The 25,945-nt window shown below is 35.0% G+C and overlaps 1 protein-coding gene across 1 annotated transcript in view; it reads left to right on the top strand.

The window, feature by feature from the left end:
• Positions 1 to 989: 989 nt before the first annotated feature.
• Positions 990 to 25,945, top strand: part of DNAH12 (dynein axonemal heavy chain 12) — a 190,131-nt gene continuing 165,175 nt past the window's right edge. Inside the window, exons 1-11 of the mRNA XM_033131749.1 lie at positions 990 to 1,260; positions 1,920 to 2,122; positions 9,521 to 9,602; positions 9,806 to 9,832; positions 17,982 to 18,171; positions 18,762 to 18,834; positions 19,649 to 19,807; positions 20,022 to 20,217; positions 21,674 to 21,862; positions 22,415 to 22,571; positions 23,235 to 23,326. Of these exons, the coding sequence (XP_032987640.1) occupies positions 1,953 to 2,122; positions 9,521 to 9,602; positions 9,806 to 9,832; positions 17,982 to 18,171; positions 18,762 to 18,834; positions 19,649 to 19,807; positions 20,022 to 20,217; positions 21,674 to 21,862; positions 22,415 to 22,571; positions 23,235 to 23,326 (1,335 nt within the window). The 5' untranslated portion in view covers positions 990 to 1,260; positions 1,920 to 1,952. The remainder of the gene's footprint in view (positions 1,261 to 1,919; positions 2,123 to 9,520; positions 9,603 to 9,805; positions 9,833 to 17,981; positions 18,172 to 18,761; positions 18,835 to 19,648; positions 19,808 to 20,021; positions 20,218 to 21,673; positions 21,863 to 22,414; positions 22,572 to 23,234; positions 23,327 to 25,945) is intronic.

The raw sequence follows: 25,945 nt of genomic DNA, 5'->3' as shown, positions 1-25,945 counted from the left end.
TCCAAGGTCTGTAGGGCAGGCTGTCAGGAAGGGAAAATCCAGAGAGGGGAGAGTAATTATAGTTAGCCGCTGTTTGGAGTCTGACTCAGGGCATGCTGAAGGCTTCTTTTTAAAAGGACTTCCACTGATTGAGATGTCAGAGAACTGTCACATACTTATATTATACAAGTATTTTGATTGAGTCAGGCGACCCTGATAATTTCCCTAGATTAATGTCAGTTTATTAGGGACTTGACTTATGTCTGCGAAATTTCTTCACAGCAGCACTGGATTAGTGTTTGATTAAATAACTGGGAGAAGATGCATGCAAAACATAAAAATCTGCTGTTCTGTTAGTTTTTGTAGAGATATGTCAGAGAACTGTCACATACTTATTTTATACAAGTATTTTGTTTTCTACAGAAAGATAGTTGCTGCTACAAGTATATTTAATTTGTTTATTCCCTCACACACAATAATGTAGGGTGTACTCTCAGTAAAAAAATTCTTTACATGGTGACTAGCACATACAAGATGCTCAAATACTTGTTGAATGAATAAACCACCAATACACCACCAGGACTTATTCATCCCCCCATTTTATTTATGCACATAGTATTTAGGCTATTATCGTTTTGATGGGAGTATCCATTCAGCAGCCTCAAAGAGCAAAGTTTCACATTTCTCTCTTCCAAGCATACTCATAAAATTTACACACCTTAACCTTTTTTGCCAAGGATTTCCTTAAAGAAAAGTGCTGTATAAACAAATACCAAATATAGAAACAAGATAAATTATGTTGTTGATTAGTTACAACATTTATAGGAAGCCACTGTGGGGACACTTGAAGACTTGATACTCCTTTGACAGAGTGTTTACATAAATCTATCTTCCAACAGATCCAAATATCCAGTCCTGCAGTTTTCCACGATTTGAAGATCCTGATTCCCTGGACCCTTTCCAAGGGAAGGCAGTTAGGTAAAAAAAATCTCACCCAACCTCCATTTACTTGAGTAAAGAATTGTTGTGACAGGTACTTCTAATCTGTCGCAGCTCAGCAACTGCCTCTCAGGCAACCTTTACCCAGTCTCTTCAACTGCGACCATGACAGTTTCTATGGCGACAACTTAGTATCTACGCGACAGGCGACGGCCCAGCTTGGCCGAGAGTCGGTGGGGTTCTAGAGGTTTCACTCTTCGTTTTCCTTCTTCCTTTCATCAGAGGAGAAGCTCAAAACGTTTCCCTCTTACCTGTGCAGCTGGGAAGTAGTGAAACAGACAGGTACTTCCTTGTCCCTCTTTTCTCTTCACCCCTTCCCAGGCCAGGAGATCATGAGTTGGGTGCCAGCAGAAATACCTTCTTTTTCAAGGCAGGTATCTCCAAATTCTGCAGGCATCCCTGGGAAATGCAGTTGGTATCACAGATAATTGTTCAGCATTTGCATGAAATTTAGATTTTTTATGCATTAAGTATGCCTATTTTGGCTTGATTATAGATAAATTACTTTCTTGGAAGGTAGCAAGACTAAGATATGATATTGATGTTTAAATATTAATTATATTAAGCTGGTTTGTGGGGAGAGGGATTATACCTCAACAACTAGGTCTTTTGTTTTTGTGATTCATAGAGAAATGTTGAATCCAGAATTTTAGAATTGTAGGGTATTTAGAGAGCATCTAATCTAGTTCCTTAATTTCATCCTTCAGGAAACAAGCCCTAACATGGAAGTGACTGGCTTCATTTTTCCCTAGCAAGTGGGTGGTAGATCTCTAACAGGAATCCTTGCCCATTTCTTTCAACGGCCATTCTTTAGACTAATGCCGTACTTGGGAGGAAGATCTAAACAGGCCTAGCATTTTTGGTATTGATATATAAGATATGTTATGAATATACTGAAGCTGTCTTTTACAATAATGGCTTTATGGACTTTTTCTCCTTAGAGTATAGAGTGTTTTAATCTTTAGGGGACCAAGATGTCAGATCCAAACAAAGCTGCCATTGCAGCAGAAAAGGAGGCTCTGAACTTGAAGTTACCTCCCATTGTTGGCCCCCCTGAAAACATAGGTGTTGACACATCAACACAAAGTAAGCTGCTGAATTACAGAAGATCCAAGGAGCAGAAGAAGACAATTAATCAGTTAGTGTAAGTAGCATATTAGTAAATAATTCTTGTTTGGAATTCAAGTAAAATGATTAGTGTTCATATTCTCATAAAAAGCTTTAACTTTGTAGGTTTTTGAAGGGCAAAATGCCATCTTAAAGCTCAATTAGGAAAACAATTGAAAAAGTAATCATAATGATAATAAATGACATATAGAAGTTGCAAAAAATATATATACACAAGTTAAGAAAGAAAAACTGTGTTAATACTATAATACTCAATATATACCAACAACAAAAGATGAATACAAGTCACATTTGACTTCTGCAATTACAAGAGGTGCTCAAAGTGGTTACCATCAGCATCCAGACACTTCTGATTACAGCAAACTATTCCTTGAGAAAGGTTGACCAGTGTCCACTTGTATACATTTTTTTGGCACCTCTGGTATATTCCTTACGCTAATCAGTGTCTACTCTAAGCATTGTTTTGATCACTTCACCTAAACTTCTCACAACAGCCCTATAAGATGGGCACTATTATCTCTATTTTATTGATGAGTAAAGTGAGGTAAGGGGAAGTTAAGTAACTTGCCCAAAGTCACACAGCTAGGGTTTGGATCCCAGGAGTCTGGTTCTAGAATTCATATACTTTAAGCACCACACTATTCTTCCACTCAATGTATTATAACCATACTGGTCCCTGAAAGTAAAACCAAATAATTGGGACTCTACGAATAGCATTGCATTTGAATAGCATTGCACATACTTAATAAAATATCTTGAAACTACTTGTACTTAATTTTTTTTCATATTCAAAAGAAAATATAGTCCAACATCCTGCCCTCCCACCTCCAATTTAGTGGAAATTAAGACAAATTTAGGTGCTAGCTACCAAATGAAATGGTTCAGTTCATTTCAGCAGTTACTGGGCGTTTCCTAGGTACCTGACTCTGCTCGGCTCTGGGGATAAATAAGAAAAAAAAGACATTAATCTCATCTGTGCTGTTCTAACCTAACACTCAACTATGGAATGGGAAATTTCTCTTTGGTGGATTTCTGCTTCTCTTTTTACATTCTTTTTCCCTTCTTGGTTTGCCTCATTTATACATATTTTTTGCAACTGACTAAGTTTTAGTATCTGTTACATTGTTAACGATCATATTGTTGCTAATTTAATTTAAATTTTTGCAAATTTTACTTTTCTTACAATTAAACAGGTCTGTTAATTATATAACTTCTTTAGATTTACATTTTTATTAGTTTATCAATCATTTAATCATATTTAAATTCAAATTTATGAGCTATATTAACTAATATCAGTATATGTATTATTAAAGATCCTTTACTCATTTCATTTCTAAGACTACTCAATGTTTCAGTAGACTTAGAGAGTAGAGATGGGGTTTCCTTAGGAGTAACATATTGTTTTTACTCTAAAACCTTTCATTTTCTCACACTGTCATGTTGAACTACTTGCAGTTCCATGAATATATTTTTCACAGTTTAGTAAAAGATAAATTTCACAGTTGCTCCCTGCAGTTTCCTTCACTGGAAGGTATTTTTGTCTTAATCTTTCTACTAGTACTTTAAGGCTTAGTCTCCACATCACCTCCTCTGGAAAGCCTTCTCTTAATCCCCTTCGTGTGTCTTTAACTCTTTCTACATATTTCTCATATCAGTTTATTTAGCAGACATAATGGTACACAGACGCTGTGCTTGTTACTGGGGAGGCAACAGAGAACACAACACAAAGGACTGTGTCTTTAGAGAAGCTTATATGTTAATGGGAGGAGACAGAGAGTAGATATATTTTTTAAAAAGTATGTTAACCTTTTATATAATGATAGGTACTGTGAAGACAGAAGATAGTGGGATAGAGAGTGACAGGAAAGGTGTTCCCAGGAGCGTCGCAGGGAAGGCCTGTGGAGATGATATTAAAGTAGAAAATCTAAACAATCAAAAACTTGTCATTTAAATAAACATGGGGATAGCACTCTAGCAAAGGGAATAAATAGCAAGCATGAAAGCCCTGAAATATGAATGCTTCTAGTGTGTTCTAGGAATTGGCAAAGGCCAATGTCACTAGAGTATCAGGGGCCGTGGGAAGAGTGGTATCAGGTGACGACGGAGAGAAAGGTAGGGGCAGATTGTGAAAGGCCACGATAAGGAATTCAGATTCCGTTTTAAGTGCAATGGAAGCCATTGAAATGTTTTAATCTGGGAAGTGACATGAAATCCAACTTACACTTAAAAAATACCACTCTGGCTATTAAGAATAGACTGAGGTGGAGGGGAAAGGGCAAGAATAAAAGGAAACAAGGAGACCAGATAGGATGCTTTTGTAGTAGCATCCTACTACATGTAGTTCATGAGAACTTATGGTGGTTTGGAGATAAGTCTGGAGGCAAAGGAGGAGGAGAGAAGTCGATTTACAGGGTGTACGAGTATGTTTTGGCTCCCAAATCAATAGGACTTCCCATTGGATTGCCTTTGGTAACAAGGTGGATGGTAGTGTTTATATTGATAGAGAATTGGAAGTTCAGGAGATGATGGGGCGGGGAGGTCGAAAGCAATAATTCTTTTTTTGATTTGAGGTGCTATGTGACATCTAAGGGGAAATATGTTAAGTAGGCAATTGGATGTATAAGAGACAAGGCATAGGCTAGAGATACCAATTTGGGAGTCAACAGGATATAGATGATTTTTAGAGGAAATAGTTGAAATCAGATAGCAAGAGGGAGAGAGAGAGAGAAATATGAGAATTGAGAAGAGAAAGCCCAGGACTAAGCATTTAAGAATTATGATATTTAGATGTTGGGTACAGTAGGGCCAACCAGCAAATGGACTGAAGAAGTGCCTCCAGTGAGGTAGGAGGAAAAGCAGAAGAGCAGGATGTCATAAGTAGAGAGAGCAGAGTATGTTATAACATGACGTATTATTGTTTATTTTCTTAGTTGTCGTTCTCTTCTAATTTACTTTGACATACTTAAGAACAGAGATCTCAACATAGAGAACAGTGTCTGGCATGTTGTTGGTGGTGAATGAATGAATTTTTTTTTTTTTTTTAAGATTTTATTGGGGAAGGGCAACAGGACTTTATTGTGGAATAGTGTGTACTTCCAGGACTTTCTTTTCCCAAGTCAAGTTGTTGTCCTTTCAGTCTTAGCTGTGGAGGGCGCAGCCCAGCTCCTGGTTGTTAATTGCCATTGTTAGTTGCAGTTGTTAGTTGCAGGGGGCGGAGCCCACCATCCCTTGCGGGAGTCCAGGAGTCCAACCAGCAACCTTGTGGCTCAGAGCCCACTGGCCCACGTGGGAATCCAACAGGCAGCCTTCGGAGTCAGGAGCACAGAGCTCCAACCTCCTGAGCCACCAGGCTGACCCCCATGAATGAATTTTTTAAGGAGGAACTTTACCTTTATTGTGCTTTGCACAGATCTGTAAGTAGTACCCCTCTCATTTAGGTGCTTAATAAAAAATACTGCCTCAAAATAGTAACCTGAAGCAGAGTACTGTATTAATACAGAGATTAGAATTGCCATGTGTTTTATTTGGGAAAAATGCATTTGGAATGAAAAGCTTTTATACCAGAAATACATTTTTCTGGATGACCATGGATTTTGTGATTCTCCATTCCTTGCTTACCTCTACCTGTTAGACACTAGGAATGTAGTCTTCCCTCTTTCGAAGGTGGGGTGAAGTCTGTGGATAAAGAGAGTTCCAGAGGTGAGGTAGGATGTACAGGACTGAATGGTAGGCTGAACTGGGCTCCCTGCTGGGAACAGTTCCTGGGAACACTTGGCTGAGCCAAAATCATTTTGTAGCTTTCCAGAATCCCAGGAATGATCCACTTCTTCCTTGGCCAGTGTCTCCCTCTTGATTCAGCCTAGCTTTTCTCTCCTTCATTGCATGTAGTCTATCACACAGTCCTTTGTCCTTTGAAATTATCCAGTTTTGGTTTATTTCTTTGTTTTTGATTGTTAAAACACAAAGCAAAAATGGAGTGAAAAGGCTCTCTCTTATTCTTCCCAGCTGTTTTTATTTATAGCAATAGGAAAAAACACACTCCAGGAAATTGTTGCTATTCCAAGGGGTGGCATTTATACATAAAGAGCTCAGAGAAATTAGACATATTTATGTTGGGATAATTACAGTGCAAGCCAGCGAGTACCAACTATCATACCAAAGTATAAGGCAAATTCCTTGAAAGTGTAGATCACTGAGAGCTAGGCTATTTGGGTGAGAATGATGGAAGAAGGGAAGTCTGGCCTTGGGTTTGATGGTTAAATAAAATAGGAAGGAGGATATTCCAGGCCCATTTTCTACTTCATGTGAAAAAGCCTTTGGAATTTTAGTTTGGTCAGGTTCAGTAAATGAAGCTACTCAAAAAAGTTTATTAATTCAGTCTTATGTTACTTTAATAAATGTAAACTGTCTGGAATGTGGGAGAAAAAAATTTCACTCTGCACACTGGTCAAACAACATCTGGAATTCTGGGATCACATTTTAAGAGAGATGTTGATAAACCATAATAGCTACAGAGGAGAGTGAGGAATTTTGAAACTACCTCATTTGAAGGAAGCTGATTCACTTAATTGGTGAGAGTGTAGACTCTGGCATCAAACAGGCCTGAGTTCATATCCCATCTCTGCAGATTATTAGCCATGTGAATTTTTCAAGTCAGGTAACTTTACTTCATCTTCCCATCTGTAAGAAAGAGATAAGATTAATGCTTTTAAGACCTTAATCCAATATCTAGAACATAATAAATTCAGCATAAAAGGTAACTTTTATTGATAGGAATAGTTGAAGGAACTGAATAGGTATCATTAAGTTTTAGAAGGGTAACATAGAAGAGAAATGCGACTCTTTGTATATAACTCCAGAGGATACACATTACAAAGATACAACTCAACATAAGAAATTAGTTTCTAAGGAGGTGAGCAGCTGACAATAAATTGGGCTACCTCAGAAAGAGATGAATGCTATCTCCCATCACTGTACAACTTGATAGTTTTGAGAGTATTCATGGATCAAATAAGATACTGAACTAGACAGGCAAGATCTTTTCCAAATGCACTATTCTAATCACTCATTCCACAGATATTTATTGACCTTGATGGACACTATCTACGAAATGTGATAAAAAAAAATACGGTGAATGTTTAAATAAAAAAAATATATTACAGTAAAAGACACATTGCCATTAATCCCCCTCAGAATATTCCCCCTTGCTTCAAACACATCCCATCTTTCTTGCCACTTTCTGAAGCAGTTCTGGAAGTCCTCTTTTGTGTCTTTAGTTGCGTTGTCATGGCAGCCTCAATGTCCTGAAGCAATTCAAAACGTTTACCTTTCATGGTCATTTTGACTTTGGTGAAGAGCCAGAAGTCCCATGGTGCGAGATCCAGTGAAAAAGGTAGATGAGGACACACCTTAATGTCTTTATTTGACAGAAATTGCCGTACCAGAAGCAATGTGTGACACAGAGCATTTCAATTACCATCACAAAATATGGTGAATGCTGCTGCCGAGTGCCAACTAGCGAAAAGGCAGGGATCTTCGATACAGGAAGCAGCATATCGAACCTTAGTAACAGTGTGTGACAAGTTTTAACTTGTTTGGTGCAGTCAGTCAGGCGTGAGCTATGGTTGAGAGAAGGTGTGTTTTAAAGTGTGCCATAAATCATCCTCCATCATGACAACGCTCCATGTCACACATCGCTTCTGGTATAGCAATTTCTGTCAAATAAAAACACTACAGTGTGTCCTCATCCACCTTATTCACCGATTTGGCACCATGCAACTTCTGGCTCTTCCCCAAAGTCAAATGATTCAGGACATTGAGGTAGCCATGACAGCGCAACTACAGACACTCACAAAAGAGGACTTTCAGAACTACTTCAGAAAGTGGCAAGAATGATAGGATAAGTGTGTTTGAAGCAAGGGGGAGTATTTTGAAGTGGATTAATGGCAATGTGTCTTTTACTGCAATAATTTTTTTTTTTATCTGAACATTCACTGTAGTTTTTGGTCACACCTTCTAAGTGGTGTAGATAAAGCAGTGAGAAAAGTATACGTGGTTCTTGTCTTTATGGAGATTACCAGTCTATGCTTTTATGGTTCCAATGGCCTTTCTTTCCTCGAAATTACTTTTGGTTCTCCTCTTGCCTCTCTGACCATATTTCCTTTGCCTCTGTCAGTTGTTCTTTTTCATTCTCGTCATGTTTGGCATCCTCCAATCTTCTTTCTCAAGTTTTTTTTTTTTTTTTTTGCTAGTATTCTCTCTGCATTGACCGTCTCTTTCACTGTATTTAACTTTTACAAATTGGTAGATTTGTCTTCCTAAAAATGTTCCCATACTCAAAAACTCTCAGTGACTCTCCGCTGTCGATTGAATGAAAAAGCTTGCCATTTGAGGCCCTTAGCTGGATGTTCCAATCCAATTCTCCAATCTTATCTCCATCTGGTCTGGTAACCTCTGGGTAGATTAGATAATTCCCTATCCTGTTTTTTTCCTTTGATCATTCCCTTGGCTTCCTGTTTCTCAGGGTCTTTGTTTTTTTAGATACATCTCCCCAGGAAAATCACATCTCTACCTGCAATCTTCTTCTGTATTTAAAGCTCGCTCCGCTCCGCATGCTAACTGTTCATGTGGCCTTTACAGGTATCTCCAGGCGAAAGTGAACTTGTCCCTCCTCTGAACCATCAGGGCCCCATGCCTTTCATATGGCACTCTTTTTTTTTTTTTTTGTCTTTTCACCCTTTCAGTTTATAAATTCCTTGAGATTTATTGCTGTTATATTTCAATAAAACCTAGAGTGTCTTGCATAATATAAGCATTCAATAAGTATTTGGTGACAGATAATGGATTGTATGATGACATAATTTTATTTAAAGATGAACTTCTATTTTACGGATGATAAATTCATACAATCAAAACTCTTTATTGGGCACCTGCTATATGCCAGGTTCTGTACTGGGCATTGAGGATAAGACAATGAATCAAACAGTTTACAACATGTAATATAACAAGTGGTCATAAGTGCTATGAAGCAAGGTAAGTGAGGATAAAGGAATAGATAGTGAAGAAAGTGCTACTTAATATAAGGGGTAAGGGAAGGCTTCTCTGAAAGGGTGGTGTTGAACAGAGATAATACATATAAGGACCCATGATGCATCAGATTTTTTTTTAATTGAAAAAAATTTGATTTTATTTTTAGCCTCATCCTTTTACATTACACGTGAAGAATTTGAAAATTCAAGTCTCATTGATAATGGCTATTGGGATTTGTTTCTCATAAAAAATTCAGTAAGATAAAGAACTCTTGACTATCTTTTCTTTAAGTATAGTTGAAAAAAATGTTCAAATTGTAATGTTTTAATAATATACGAGTGGTATCTTCAAGAGAGTCATACATTTTTCTAACTACATATTTCAGAATCGATGCAGCTAAAAGAAATTTAGACAGAACACTGGATAAAAGAATACGTTCATCACCAGAGCCAGATTATCCTCCAACTGTAAGTTTATGTTTTCCCTTTACAAAGTTTATCCTTATTCTGTTTTAATTCTTAATTATTTTAAGTCAATTTTAATATAACTAATATTTTAAAAGAATAATACATAAATTTTAAAGTATTTATATTTTAATTTTTAAAAATTTAAATTACTTTAAAATTTCCCTCCTTGATTTAATTATGTCTTGTTTGTTTGCTTTTGACAGATGACCAGTGAAATTAAAAAGAAAGGAGTGAGTTCAATTTTTCATATTTATTGTTTTGAAAATATTCAAAGAAATGATTACAAAGTATCTCCTTCTGAGACCAGCTGCTAAGTGCCATTATAGAAAAGAGAGAAATTTAGAAACTGAGATTTTTATTTTTTCTGCCTAAAGGAAGAAGAATGTCATGGATGACAATATGGATTTTAAGAATTATATTGTTGCCATTTGTTATTTGAGGATTAGTTGTAGATAGTTCTTATTTGAAATAACTGAAAGAAGAAATTCAAAGTGACAACTATAAAGGAAATGCATCTCCCTTTTCATTGTCCTAATATTGATATAATGATGATTATTTATTGAGAATCTATTGTGTGCTAGTCACATGCTAGATGCCAGAGATTTTAAAAAAAGACACTGCATGGGTCACAACATGGAACTAGGATATTATTGGTGGAAAGATGACAAAGGAAACATTTCTGTAACAGCAAGGAATATGGAAACTCATGGAGCTAGTTACACAGAAGAAGAATGTATACAACATGTTCCCAGATAGCGGTACAGAATTTTCAAGTCCCTTAAAATTCCCTCTGGGGATAGAGGACTCAGGGTACCTCCGTATGGGTTGAGGATCTTTGGAGGAACCTCATTTTGCTTAAAAATAGTCTTCTTCCTCCTCCCTCTGCCTTTCAACTTTTCTGGAGACTTTGGCTGTGGATTTTCCTCTTTACTAGGTGTAAGAACAGATACAAAAGAATCTCAAAACATTCATAAATATCTACTGTGTAGCTGGTTGAATTGCAAGACATATTTGTGTTTGTGTTTAGCATACTTGCTCCTCCTCCACAGTTCTTACCTTCTAGTGTTTTAGGTAGTTGAGCATAAAAACCCACTGCACTTGGCAATCTAGCTTCTAGGAACTCCACCACTTCATCATTGTAATCAGGGACCAATACTTGCCAAATCCTAAGGATATTCTTTCAATACTTCTCTCACTATACCTCCAGTTAACTTTTTAAAAACTGTTTTACTTTTAAATAATTGGACACATGGGTCAGTGGGATAGAATAGATGACCCATTAGACCCACACAATACAATCAACTGATTTTTGACGAAGGTGCAAAAATCAATTCAATGGAGGAAGGACAGTCTTTTCAACAAATAGAGTGGAGCAATAGGACATCCATAAAGAAACAAAACAAATAAACAACAAAAAAAGATCCCAAACCTCAGCCTAAACCTCTCACTTTGTACAAAAATTACTGAAAAAGTGATCATAGATTTAAATGTAAATTGTAAAACTCTTTGAAACTTTTAGAAGAAAACACAGGAGAAATGTAAAACTATAGAAAATTTAGAAGAAAACTGAGGGCTGGGCAAAGAATTCTTAGATACGACACAAAAAGCACAATCCATAAAAGAAAAAAACCCTGATGGATTATGTTTCATCAGAATTAAAAACTGTTGCTCAGTGAAAGATCCTGTTAAGAGGATGAAAAGAAAAGCTATACACTGGGAGAAAATATTCACAAATCACATATCCAGCAAAAGATTTGTATGTAGGATTTATAAAGAACTCTCAAAATTCAACATTATAAAAACAAACCAATAAGAAAATGGATGCGACATGAATAGAATTTTATAAAGAGGGTATATGGATGGTAAATAAACACAAGAAAGATGTTTAACATCATTGGTGGGAAATGCAAATTAAAACATGATGAGTTATCACTACCTACCCATTAGAATGGCTAAAATTAAAAATGTATAGTGGCAATTCTACCTGACTCTTGACCTTTCCGACCATTCATTTCCTTTATATTCTCTTACATTTATTCTTCTGGTTCTCTGTTATTTCTCTGTCATCTTTATGGGTTTCTCTTCCCTGCCTGACTTGAGGCCCACTGTTTTCTTTCCTTTCCTGGATGAGTCTCTCTTTTTCTGATTTCAACTACCTACCATATATTGATGATTCACAGAGATTTTTATGCACAAATAGCTTAAATTCAACATGTCAAAAATTGAACTCATCATTTTTCTCCAAAAGACTTCTCTTCCCCCTTATTCTCTATCGTAGTTGTTATCATCATTCAGTCACTCATGCTTAAAACTTCGCTTTTTCCCTCCCTCGTTACCCATGTGCCATACAGTTAGTCCCCAAGTGCTGTGAATACTTCTCCAATCAGTCCTCTTTTTGTCATAGCCTTAGATTACGCCTTCATTTCTTGCCTTGACTGAAATAGCCATTAATAGCTTTCCATAACCTTTAAAATTAAAACTTAATATGGCATGCAAGGCTTTCTGTAATATGACCGCTGCCTATTCTTTAGCCTCTTCTCTCGCCACTCACTGTATCATACTTTATGCTTCACTAACATGGACTTGCTTATTAATCATTGAGGAAATATGGCATTTCTCACCTTGTTGCTTTTGCCTGGCATATCCGCTCACCATCCATGTTTTCTTTTACCTGGCTGTCTCTAATTCAACTCAGTCATCACCTCCAGGAAGCCTTTCTCCATTCCTATGGGTTTGGATAGATGGCTTCTTTTTTGCTCCCATTATACCCTGTTCATTTTTATTAATTTACTTAGCCCTTTGTATTAGGTATTCTGTTCATATTTTTACAGTATGTATAAAAATGGTCTATTTCTTAGTCTTGAGGCTGGGACTTGCTTCTTAATCATCTTTGTATCTATAAAAATTAAGGTGCTGAGCACCTATAGTGGTGCTCAATAAATGCTTGATGAATAAATATAAACATTTATGTTCAGTATAATATAACAGGTGTTATGATGGAAGTATGAAGAAATGATAGTGAAGGTGTAAAATAGGAAGTTTTCAAAAAGACTTTTAAAGAACATGGTTTCATTCAAAAAAGATGGATATCATTTTTTTGTTTTTTATTGGGGAATATTGGGGAACAGTGTATTTCTCCAGAGACCATCAGCTCCAAGTCGTTGTCCTTCAATCTGGACTAGATCAGCTCCAAGCCCAGTCGCTGTTTTCGATCTTAGTTGCAGGGGGCACAGCCCACCATCCCATGTGGGAATTGAACCGGCAACCTTGTTGCTAAGGGCTTGCGCTCTAACCGACTGAGCCATCTGGCTGCCCCAAGATGGATATCTTTTTGATAAAGGAAGAATGTATACTTCAATTCTAAGGGTCAAATGTATGTGTATATATATTTCTAACTGAGATATAATTAGCATATAACAAATATACTTTTAGGAGGTGAAGGAGTTACAACACAAAAAAGTATAAGTTAAGGACACATAATTAGAATAATGAATTTTAAACTTCCTGTCACTATACAGTCATATAATAATTTTATTCATGCTTAGTTTTTTTATATAATTATTTCAAAACTTGACACTGACCTGCTTTATAGAACTGCTATAGATTTGGGGATTGAGAAAATATCTTCCTTGTCTGTAATTAATTCATTTATTCATGAGATACTTCATAAATGTTTACTTTGTACTTGGTCCTGTGTTGGATGCTAAAGATTGATGAACAAGACGGACATAGTTTTTGTGCAATGGACCTTATATTCTAATGGGGAAAACATAGTAATCAAGAAAACAAATAAACCAAATAATTGTGATAAGTACTATGAAGGAAATACAGGGTGATATGTTAGTGACTGGTGAGGGAGTGGGGGCCATAAAAGCAGGTGGTCAGAGAAGGCATCTTTTATGTGGTGTCATTTTGGAGACCTGAATGGTAGAAAGGAGCCAACCATGGGAAGATCTAGAGTTGAGAATTTCCCAACAGAAGGAACACCTAAGTTTAAAATCCCTGAAGGAGAAAACAATTTGGTATATTCCAGAAACTGAAAGAAGGCCAACTTGACTGAGCTTGTGGGAGGAAGTATAAAGCAAACTTGAGGAAAGCGTTGGGGCCAGATCACCAGGGCCTGTAGCTATAGTAAGGAGTTCAGATTTTATTCAAAGTGCAGTGAGAAGTCATTGGAGAATTCTACTCATGGGAATAATATAATTTGATTTACATTTTAATGATAAAAAGCCACTTGACAATGATGTGAGAAAAACCCCTTTGACATTTTAGGGAATGGATTATGGCCAGGGCAGGATTGTAAACAACAGAAAGAACCAGTTAGTTGTAGAAGCAACAATTTAGACAAGAAATGATTGTAGTTTAGAATAGAGTGATAGAAATAGAGCTATAAGGAATTGGTAGATTCAGGATGTATTTTAGATGTTGAAATGATAGGACTTGCTGATAGATTAGATATGGAGGGTGAGGTAAAGAGGAAACCAGGATGACTCGTAAGGTTTCTGCCTGATTTTACAGGGTAATTGATGATGTTTACGGAGATGGCTAAGACTGAAGAAGGAACTGATTGGGAGCTGGGGAGATCAAGAGGTCTTGTTTAGCTATGCTGGAGAGTTCAGAAAGAGCTCAGTTCTAGAGATACAGACTTAGGACTCATCAACATATATAGGGGATATTTATAGTCGCGGGTCGAGGTGAGATCACCTCGGGAGAGAGGGAAGCGCAGGAGTGGGGAGGGCATCAGGTTCATTATTAGACAGAAGTCAGTCCATTGATACAGTGAGGGAAGAGATGTTTTAGGCTCATCCTGTACTTTCCCTGTTCTAACCCTGGAATCAGTCATTTCTCCAAGAATTCCTGGCTCTCTTTAGTAGAGAATGGTATTGAGAAACCATGATTTGCATGTCAGGTGTTTTCCTTGACATTGAATGTAATTGCTTCTTGACTCAGTAGAAAGAACTAGGAAATTGTGTCTATCTATCCATCCATCTTTCTATCATTTATCTATCTTAAAAATGACACTGATGCCTTCTATTCCAGTTCAACATCAGAGGGTTCATTCTAGTCTACCCTTTTTCTGTATTTGTAGCTCCCTTCTCTGACAGCGAGAAACCTGGCTTTTATAAACCACAATTATTTACTTATTTTGTTAAATCCTAAAATACACATAAACAGTTGTAAAATTGCAGACTCACAACACTGTGAAAAACAAACCTATCCACTATAGTTCAATATTTTTCTATAAGTTTTTGTACTTACTTTGAAGGTATGTAGCAAAATACTGTGTTCAAAAGTTACAGTTAGGTTCATTTCTTTCTGTTTGTTTTTAATTTTGAGTTTCTTCCGCCACCCCAATTCTTACTGATTTTCTTTTATTTTTGGGCATGTGAAACAATAGCATGGTTTAAAAGTCAAAACTATAACAAAACATGTACTCCCATCCCTTCTACCCTGTTCCCTCCTGAACCCCTCCCCCCGTACTTTCTACCCATTCCAACCCATTCCCTTTATATAAACAATCTCATTAATTTCTGGCTTATTTTAACTGTATTAATTTTTCATAAAGGAACCTATATGTTTTATTTCCCTTTTATTTTACAGAAAATGCATCATACCATAAATATTCTTTTGCATTTTATCCTAGAAATCACTCCATGTCAGTTCATAGAAGTCTTCTTCATTCTCTTTTCTCCAGCTTTGTTGAGATGTGATTGACATATGACATTAAGTGTAAGGTGCACAATGTATTGATTTCATTTCCTCATTGTTTTCTTATTGCTGCACAGAACACCAGTGTGTGGGTGTATAATAATTTATTCAGCCACGCTCAAATGCTTCCCATATTTTGCTGCAATGAATAGCCTTGTATATGTGTGTTTTCATATTGTTGGCAGTGTGTTTTCAATTGCAAAAAGTGGGACTTCTGGGTCAATGTGTAGTTTGTTAGATTTGCAAAATTTCTCTCCACGAGGGTTGTGCCACTTTGCCTTCCTACTCATATGTTTTGAGAGTAGTTGCTTCCCCATAGTATCACCACAGAATGTGGGGGTCATAATTTTATTTTTTGTCAGGTGAAAAATGGTATTGCAGGGTACTTTAAATTTGCTTTCTCTAATTATAAGAGAGATTAAAAATCTTTTCATATATCGAAGGGCCATTTTAATAATATTTTTATTGTGAAATGCTGGTTCATATCTTTTGCCTATTTTCCTATTGGTTTTTGTTCTTATTTTCCCCTAACTTAAAAAAATTGAAAAATACACATAGCATAAAATTTATCATCTTAAACATTTTAAAGTGTACAGTTTAGTGGTGTTATGTATTTGCACATTGTTGTGCAACCAATCTCCAGAACTTCTTCATCTTGCAAAACTGGATCTTAAACTCCTTAAATAATCACCTTCCTTTCCCCTCTCCCTCAGTCCCAGGCAACTACCATTCTATTTACTGTTTCTATGAATTTGATTACTCTAGATACTTCATATAAACAGAATCATATACTATCATGTAGCGTAACGTACTCAAGTTTCATCCATCCCCTAAATTTTTAAGCATTCTTTACACTTTATTTGAGATATATGTTGCAAATATTTTCTCCCAGGTTGTCAGTTGTCTTTTGACCTTTATATTATGACTTTTGCCATGCAAACATTTTTATTTTTATGTAGTCAGAATTTGTCAATCATATTTTTCTATTTGTACATGGAATTTGAAACATAGAAAGTTTTTACAGACACTCAAGTTATAGAAGAATTAATTTTTTTCTAGTCTTTGATAGTTTCATTGTTTAACTTACATTCCTGAACTATTTGGAGTTTATTCTTATGTATAGTGGAAGGTATTGATTAAATTTTTCTTTTTCCAAATGACTAATGAGTTGTCCCAGAACTATTCATTAAAACCTTCATCTTTGGGCTGGCCTGGTGGCTCAGGCGGTTAGAGCTCCATGCTCCTAACTCCGAAGGCTGCCGGTTCGATTCCCACATGGGCCAGTGGGCTCTCAACCACAAGGTTGCCAGTTCAATTCCTCGAGTCCCACAAGGGATGGTGGGCTGCGCCCCCTGCAACTAGCAACAGCAACTGGACCTGGAGCTGAGCTGCGCCCTCCACAACTAAGATTGAAAGGACAACAACTTGACTTGGAAAAAAATCCTGGCTGTACACACTGTTCCCCAATAAAGTACTGTTCCCCTTCCCCAATAAAATCTTAAAAAACAACAACAAAAAACCCTTTCATCTTTGCTTTAGTGATTTGAGATGCCACATTTCTCAAGTACATACACATTTTCCCATGTATTGGATCTATTTTGGACTTTCTATTTTTTTCTACTCATCTGTTTATTCATGCACTCATACCACACTGTTCTAATTAGGAAAGCTTTATAATATATATATTGTTTTTACATAATTTTTTTTTCTTTATTGGAGAATATTGGGGTAAAGAGTTTCTCCAGGGCCCATCAGCTCCAAGTTGTCCACCAATCTAGTTGTGGAGGGCGCAGATCAGCTCCAGGTCCAGTCACTGTTTTCAATCTTAGTTGCAGAGGGCACAGCCCACCAACCTATGCAGGAATCGAACTGGCAACCTTGTTATTGAGAGCTCGTGCTCTAACCAATTAAGCCATCTGGCTGCCCCTATAGTATATTTTAATGTCTTCTAGAGCTAGTCCTCCCTTGTAGATTTTTTTCTCAGGGATTTCTTGGCTATTCTCACATGTTTATTTTTCCACATGAACTTTATGTTCAACTTGTCTAGTTCCATGAAAACATATATAAATGTTTTTATTAGCATTGCATTAAATTAATTTTGGTACAATTTTCTGAAAATTGAAATTTTCATGATGTAAAAATGTAAAAATTGAAAAACTGAAATTTTCATGATGTAAAAATGTCTTTACCAAGATCAAGTGTTTCCTTTTCCATTTGTTCATGTCTATTTTTTTGGACTACTCATTGTTATAGGAGAATTTATGAAATTATATTGTATTGCTTTGTACCAGAATATAATCTCCAAGAGAGCAGGGCTCTTTGTCTGTTTTGTGTACTACTATGTCCTCAGCATTTGGAACAATGTCTGAATATATAGTGAATTAATGAATATTATTGAATGAAGGAAGTTAGAAAAAGGATCTTTGTTTTGCCTTGAGAAAGTGAAAAGTATACTAAGAACATTAATAAGGTGAGAACTCATAAATAAACAATAATATAAAATGGTATTTTTGTAGATAGTACTTTGGGTAAAATGTTTTTATTATGAAAATATGTTATTTTGCAGGATATTTTTATTTTGAAAAAATGTCCTGAGAAGACAGAGCTCAGGAGTTACATTGAAATATACACCATTTTAGAACATTTAATTTTTTCTTATTACATTCTCAGTTCAATTATATTTACATGAAGCAATGTGTAGAAAGTAGTCCTATAGTACCTATTCAGCGGGAATGGCTGGATCATATGTTAATGCTGATACCCGAACCTTTAAAGGAAGGGAAAGAAAGAGAAGAACTTGTTGAAAGTCTCATAAATGAGGTGTCAAGTGACTTTGAAAAAAGCATGAGGAGATATATGGGTAAGTAGCATATAACACGTGCCAAGCTTCTTTTACCTTTGCTCCCTTGCCCCTCCTAATCAAAGGTAGAAATATGAATAATGAATGTTATATATTTAGTTATATGTATTTCTAGGATAGTATTTTTATTTAACATGTTTATTTTGAGCCTATAACCTAGTCAAAATGTTTGTAATTCAAGGCATTTTTTTGTAACTTTTTATATGCCTATTAGCTAAATAGCTTTTTGATTTTTCCCTTTGTCTTTATGGTTTTTGCTATACTGTTTACTGGATTGTAAGCTAAATTAATGGATTTGGGAGATTTATTAGGGATTTAATCTTTGCAGTTTTTATTGGAATAAGTTTTCTTAAGTGGCTATGCCAGTGACCTTTGAGTAGACAGAAAGTGAAAAACTGAGAACTTACTGAAGCTTTATTATGTCTGAATTCGCCTCCAAAGTAAAGTCAAAATAGTACCAAGAGCTTGATTTTGTTTTATACTAATTTTAATGCTTAGTAAACTATATCATCCAATATCAAAAGTTAGAAACTTGGACTTGAGTAGGTCTTGCAAGGATTTTCAAGTATTAATACGTTAATGTATTTTAGTGAGGAGTGTTCTCATGAAACCTCCGGTTAAATGGCTTGAAGATGAAGGAGGCCCTTTGCCTGAATCACCTGTGTGAGTAAATTATTTTAAAAATAGTACTGCACCTAGGTTTTGATAACAGATTGAAAATAAACTGATCTTACATTTAAGTCTAAAACTGTGAAACTCAAAGGTATTTTGAACACACCTAAAAAAATAGTACTACGTCCCCCCCCCCGAGGTATCCTCTACACTGTACTCGTCTGGTTGTCGCTTACACAATTAGGGGAATCGATATGGATGTATAGCTCAGCGTGGCCTTAAGTAAGCTTTGGTGTATGACAGATAGATTTCTCCATCCTTCCTCCCGTATCCTAAGAACTGTGTTCGTTTATCTCTACCCAAGTTACCTCAGCCAGAGCACAGTGGACGTTAACAGAGCCCTTCCTTACCCACAAATGATCTCTATTCTCTGTATGGTGCTTACCGAAGGGGAAGGGTGTGAAGGGAGGATGAAAAGGGTAAAAGGGGTCAAATACGTATATGGTGACAGAAGGAGATTAGATTTAGAGTGGTAAGCCCATAATGGAATATGCAGATGTTGTGTTATAAAGTTGTACATCTGAAACTTCATATATTATTAACCAATGTTACTCCAATAAATTTAATTTAAAAAGATTTTCTTAAATGATCCCTGTTCTCTCTGAAGATAATGAATGCACTTTCAAGATCTTGATGTATTTTTATTACCTACATATCTCATAACACTCCCATTGTTGATCATATTTCCCTTTTCTGAATCTCCAGTCTTCTCACTTTAATACTAATTTTATGTCATAAACATTATTTCCTAAAATTTAGAGTATATTGTTTGAATCCTGTTTGATATGGTGTTTTGCTTTTCCAGAGGCCTGGATTATTCTAACCCTTGGCATTCTAGCTATCTGCAGACAAGAAGTAAAATATTAGCTAATTTGCACATTGTTCATCCAATTATGAACATGTTACTGAACATTGGTTATACGACATTTTCTAATACAGTTTTGCTGGACCTAACAGGAATTAGGTAAAATCCATATTTATTAATTAACATTTAAAATTTGAATGTCTCCTGTTTGAGTCTTTATACTTTGATTGTATAATTTTAAAAACTGATTGATAAATCTTCAGAACTTTTCTTTAGATTAAAAACATTTTAAAATTTCTCTTATTTGTTTCAACAATTGTGTACCAAGACCAATATTTGCTGTAAAGTCATTTTCATTTTTTCTCATAAATAGAGCTAAAGGCCCAATGGATTGTGAATCACTGAAAAATGATCTATCAATACAAATTAGAAAGGCAGAAGAGAAAATAATGAACACATGGTATCCAAAGGTTATAAATCTTTTTATCAAGAAAGAAGCACTAGAAGGTATTAAACATGAAAAACTGGATGCATTTTATAACTGTGTTTCCACACTTATGTCAAATCAGGTAAATATGTTTTATATATTTTAAATGATAATGTTATTAAAATTAGTTTAGTGTTTTAAATAAAATTCTATGTAGACATAGTGCTAAGTAATTATTTTTAAATAAATTATGAAAAACATTTTTACTGTAATTTTATTTAAATAAATTTAGCAGGAAAATGCTTCATTTCTGAAGCAATCTAAAATGAGAGTAAAAAGTTTAGAAGTATGTGTCAATATTAGGAGTGATTACTGGGCTCATACTTAAAGGTTATAAGCTAATTATCTATAGCTTTATTGGAGTATATTAACAAAAGGACTATCCTAGCAAACGTATTTTTGAACTTATGAAATTCCAAGTTGATTCTCATTTTGTTTTCAGTAAAATCTTGGTTCCAAATGTTATAGATCATTTTTAAATTCAAACAAACAAAATATTAATTTTATGAAAATGATGCAAATTTTCATTATTATAGAAATATAATTCTAGAAAAATAGTTTTTAATAAAAACTTTCCGTGTGGTAAAGATCTCCAAAGCTTCCATGTATTTTGCAATGTTAACAATTTAACAAAAATTTGTTAAATTGTTAACAAAAATTTAACAATTTTGCAATTGCTAAAAGGATAATATATAGATTATATATATTTAATGTCTAGTATGTAACACTGTAACTAATATACATGATTGTCTTTCTGTCTTTATCTCCTTAAGAGAACTATGATTACTTGATAAGAAATAAAGAGAGGAGGAATATTTTGAAGAGCATTTAGAACTATGTTTGTCTACTTGGTAAAATTTCCATTAGTTGGTTCATTATAAAAATGCCTTATTCATACATTGGTAACTTATTATGCATATTTGTAAGTTCTGGTGGCTTCGCTCTCACCTGATGGTGTGCTGGAAATCTGGTGCTCCAGAAAAAAAAAAAAGACAACAAATAACAACAACCTTGATTTGTAGTGTTTACCAGTTTCCATGGTGTAAATATTCCCACTATGGTGATTTTCAAGCATCCAACGGTTTAGTAACTGGCTCACAAAATTTTTGAGTATTCAACAATTGGCTCTTGTGACACAATAAAAGCTAGCTCTAGCATACCACTGTCCCTCACCCCATGTGCATGTCACCCCATGACACACTAACCCTCAGGTGTCAGGCCTCCCCTCTCCTCAGTCTTTAGCATGTTATCTTTTCTTCTGGAATGTTTGTGTACCAGGGACAAAATTACTGAAGAATGTGGAAGATTCTGGATTGCTATTTTAAGATTGTTGATATTCTATAAAACAATTAAAGTTTGCAATATTGTTCTATTTATTGTTTTAGACTACATTTATTAAGAACATTGTGCTGAAGATAATTTTCAAGACTAAATGGATTGATATAATTACTTAATTGTAGGCAATAAGTTCACTGATTTTAGTTAAAGGTTGAATTTGTACTTTCTAAAGTTATAATGTAATTTATGATATCATGCAGCTAAAGGATCTCTTAAAGAGAACTGTAGAAGGATTTGTTAAACTCTTTGACCAAGAAGATCAACAAGGGCTGCCAATATTTAAGATGGAATTGACATTAGATGAAGAGAAAATGGAATTTTATCCTACCTTTCAAGATTTGGAAGATGTTGTTTTAGGTTTGGTAGAGCGAATAGCTGAAGCGCTACAGGTATTATTTCATCCTTATCCATTGGATTTCTTTATACGGCTCTTTTTCAGAATTTTAAATTGAGTTGAAGATCTATAAAGTATTTATATACATAAAATTTTAAAAATATTTGTTTCATTTCCATCCTCTAAGTTGTTTTGCGTTAAAAAAGTGCTTTCTTTTTGAGAAAGTCTCCTGGCTGAAGATGACGTCTTCCTTTTAGAAGTTTTATTGTAGTTATGATATTTTTGTGCATGTCTCATCTTCCCTACTGAGTTGTGAGCTTCTTAAATAGGAGATTGAAGTTGTGTATATTCTTTCTAGAACTTTCTGGTATAATCATTTCGACATTATAGTTACTCAATAAATGTTTGTTGAATGATAGAAAACTAATCCAATTTAAGTTTTATATTAGATTACAAAGTATACAACTTTAAATCATTATTTTGCATCAAGTTATCTTTTCTTGGCCCACTGAAATCTGAAAAGAATGTTCAAGAATATAGTGTAAGATATACATATAGACCAATTGCAGATATTTACTTTATAAATTGTAATTTTTATTTATGTTAGACTGTCCAAACAGTATCCTCTTGGCTATCAGGAACTTCAACACCTGTAAATCTTGACACAGAACTTCCCGAACACGTGTTACAGTGGGCTCTTAATACGCTGAAAGTGGCAATACATTGTAACTTAGAAGGTGCAAGAAAACATTATGAGGCTTATGGTAAATATGACATATAATATTATACCTTTTTATCATAAAAGAATGAGATCTTATTTTTACTAGAATTTGGTGAGATATTTCATTGTCTGGGTTGTCATAAAAGAGCAGGGAGAGCCAAAAGTGAACATAGACATGGCTTTTGGCAGAGTCAAGGATCAAATCAAAGAAACTTAAATTCCGTTGTCCAGTCTAAAGGGTGAATATTAACTGGAACACGGTGATAAAGTCAAAAGGCAGAAAGAAGAGATGTTAGAATAAGGAGAATGCTAAATTGAGGGTGAAAGCAATGTAATTTCTAAGAATAGTTTTGAAGAGCCTGCACCTCAATTTTATAGTCTTCTCAAGTGTGTATGGGGTCAGAATAGATAGATATTATTTGACATTCTCTTAACCAAAATCTCTAATTAACTGGCTTATTTGTACCTCTAAGTTATTTAAAGATCATTACATACCCTATTATCTTTATTTTAAAACATCTGTGTTTAACCTAGATTGCTTGTTAAGTCTATTTTACTTTATTCTATCTATTCCTATAATATATATTAATACTCTATTAATAATGATATTTATTGAATAAGCTATCCATTCCATGACCATATTAAAAAAGCACTTCATTTTTTAGAAGGGTATTTTAGAGATTTAAATCAGATTATTAATTTTCAGTTGAAAAATATAATTGGCTCTTTGATGGGACTGCAGATGAGTTCATAGAGACTTTTCAGGCAGAAGATCATACTTTTGATGAATACACAGAGGTAAGTGGTAATTGTGTTTTTCATTAATGCCTTTTGAATTTCTTTTTAAACTTATGATGCTTTTATTCTGGAAAATAAGTGCTTCAATTAAAGTTAATATGATTTTTTATTCAAAATATCATTTTAGTAAACTTACAGGTTCCCATCATAATTTCTTTAATCATTCATTTACTCACTCATTGATTCAACAAAAATTTCTTTATCACATTCAGACACCTAGCAAGATTTTTGTCATACAAAAATCAATAATATATTAATATTGCTCTCAGGAGCTTATATTTGGCCTGGAAGCCAGACATAGACATAACTATATATATTGAGATAAGTACTAGAATAGACAGATGGACAAAGTGTTGTGGAAGCATAGAAGAGGGCATGTTTTTGGTTTGGGAAATTGATGAAGGTTTCTTGAAGAAGTGAAAAGTGAGCTAGGCTTTGAAGTAGATGTTTATAAGTGGATTTAGAATACAAAATTGGTAATGTAAGTTGAAGCTACGTGGGAAGAGTTTTTACTCAAGAGTTTGTACTTTGTTTTTAATTTGCATTTTCCTAATGACTGATGATGTTGATCATATTTTAATTTGTTATTTTCCATCTGTTATCTTTTTAAAATGAAGGTGTCTGTCCTAATAATTTGCACATTTTAAATTAGGGTTTTCAATTCATATCATTAAATAATAGATTTATTTTATTGGGCTATATTATTATAAAAATTCTTATTATTGAGTTTTAAGAGGTCTTTATATATTTTGGATAAAAGTCTTTTATCTGAAATATATTTTGCAAATATTTTCTCGCAGTATGTGCCTTGAGATTTTATTTTTGTAACCATGTCTTTCAAGCTGGGTGGGGTGGGGTCTCAATTCACCAGGGGGTGGCAAATGAATGGCATTAGCCAGCTTGATGGAGACTCAGATATGGCGGCCACCTACATCTGCCGGCTGGGAAGGGAAAAGGCTCAAGGAGAACACAATGGCCTCCACCAGCTTTTCCCTCTGGGAGAAAGCTGCCCCTCCAGCCCTGTCCTGAAGCCAGACAACTTAGTTCCCCACCATATGTCCCTGCCACCTCTCCAGCTGCTGCCCTAGCACTGGAGCTCAGAGCCAGTGATTCTGTTGGTAAGTCCGTATGTGATCCCTTTAAGAGGAGTGCCTGGGAATGTAGCCGCCCTCCAGCTCACTCAGTCACAATCTGCTGGTTTTCATAACCAGAAATTATGAGGACTTCTCTCCCCAACACTGGAACCCTGGATTCGGTGGGGGCTGGGACCCTTTTCTCCTGTGGGAGGGACTGACACAGCCGAGCTATCCCTCCTGACTTTTAATGGTCACACGCTGGTGTGGGATACAGCAGCTGTGTCTCTGCCCCTCCTACCAGTCTCAAGGAGGCTTCCTCTGCATGTCATTAGTTGTTAAGTCTTCAGTTTAGAAGGGTATTCAGTTCAGCAAGATTTAAGGTGATTCTCAATGATGGTTGTTTTGTAGTTTAGTTGTAATTTTGATGTGGTCACGAGAGAAGGTAAGCACAGAATTTATTGTGCCATCTTGACTGGAACCCTACTTTCTAAATATTTTTAAATGTGGAGGTATTATAAGTGGAATGGCTTTCTTAACTTCATTTTTGGATTGTTCATTGTTAATATCTAGAAATACAATTTATTTCTGTATATTGATCTTATATCTTGCAACCTTGCTGAACTTGTATAATTCTCAGTTTTATGTGTATATGTGTACATATTGCTTAGTATTTTCTATACACTATATAATATTATTTGTAAATAGAGATTCTCTTCTTCCTTTTCAATATGGATGTCTTTTATATATTTATCTTGGCTAATATACCTGGCTAGTACAATGTTGAGTAGAAGTGGTGAGAGTGGATATCTTTATCTTGTTCTAAATCTTAGAGGAAAAGCATTAGTTTTGTAAATCACTAAGTATAATGTTAGTTGCAGATTTTTTCATAGGCATTCCTTATCAAGTTGAAGACATTATCTTCTCTTCCTAGTTTGTTGTGTTATTACCATGAAAGAATGTTGATTTTACTAAATGTTTCATCTGCATCTATTGAGATGATTATATACTTTACTAATATGCATACTTTTACCTTATTTCATTTTTATGTGTTTATAAAACTATATTATAAATTCATAAATGCATTATTGCTGTCACAAAACCAGATATTGTATAGTTTCTTTAATTTATATTTTACCATACATTTCAATATAATGCTGTGCAGAAAATAGCCACAGTAAATGTGTGAGCTAACTGCTAAATTTTTTGTGGTCTTGGCTATAACTTGTACTATCTATAACCCCTAAATCTCTAGGCCGAGCTTGTGTTTCACTGGGTTTTACTGTGATTCTTCCCTTAGGTCTAGTATTTTCTGTGAAATTTTCTAGACTATTATAATTTCTGGACGGTTTATGTAACTGTTTAAAAATTTACTTTTAGGCATAGTTAACCCAGTCCTGGAGTTTTTTTGTCAGTTGTATATATATTGTAATTGTGGTCAGTATACCTATTTGGGGGAAATAAAAAAATTAGGAACTATTACATGTATGTAGATGAAATGACATCATTCTTGGGATTTGTGTAAAAATAAAATAGGACAGGAGTG

This window comes from Rhinolophus ferrumequinum, chromosome 17 (genome assembly GCF_004115265.2).
Source record: "Rhinolophus ferrumequinum isolate MPI-CBG mRhiFer1 chromosome 17, mRhiFer1_v1.p, whole genome shotgun sequence".
NCBI lineage: Eukaryota > Metazoa > Chordata > Mammalia > Chiroptera > Rhinolophidae > Rhinolophus > Rhinolophus ferrumequinum.
This window is presented reverse-complemented; position numbering and strand designations above follow the sequence as displayed.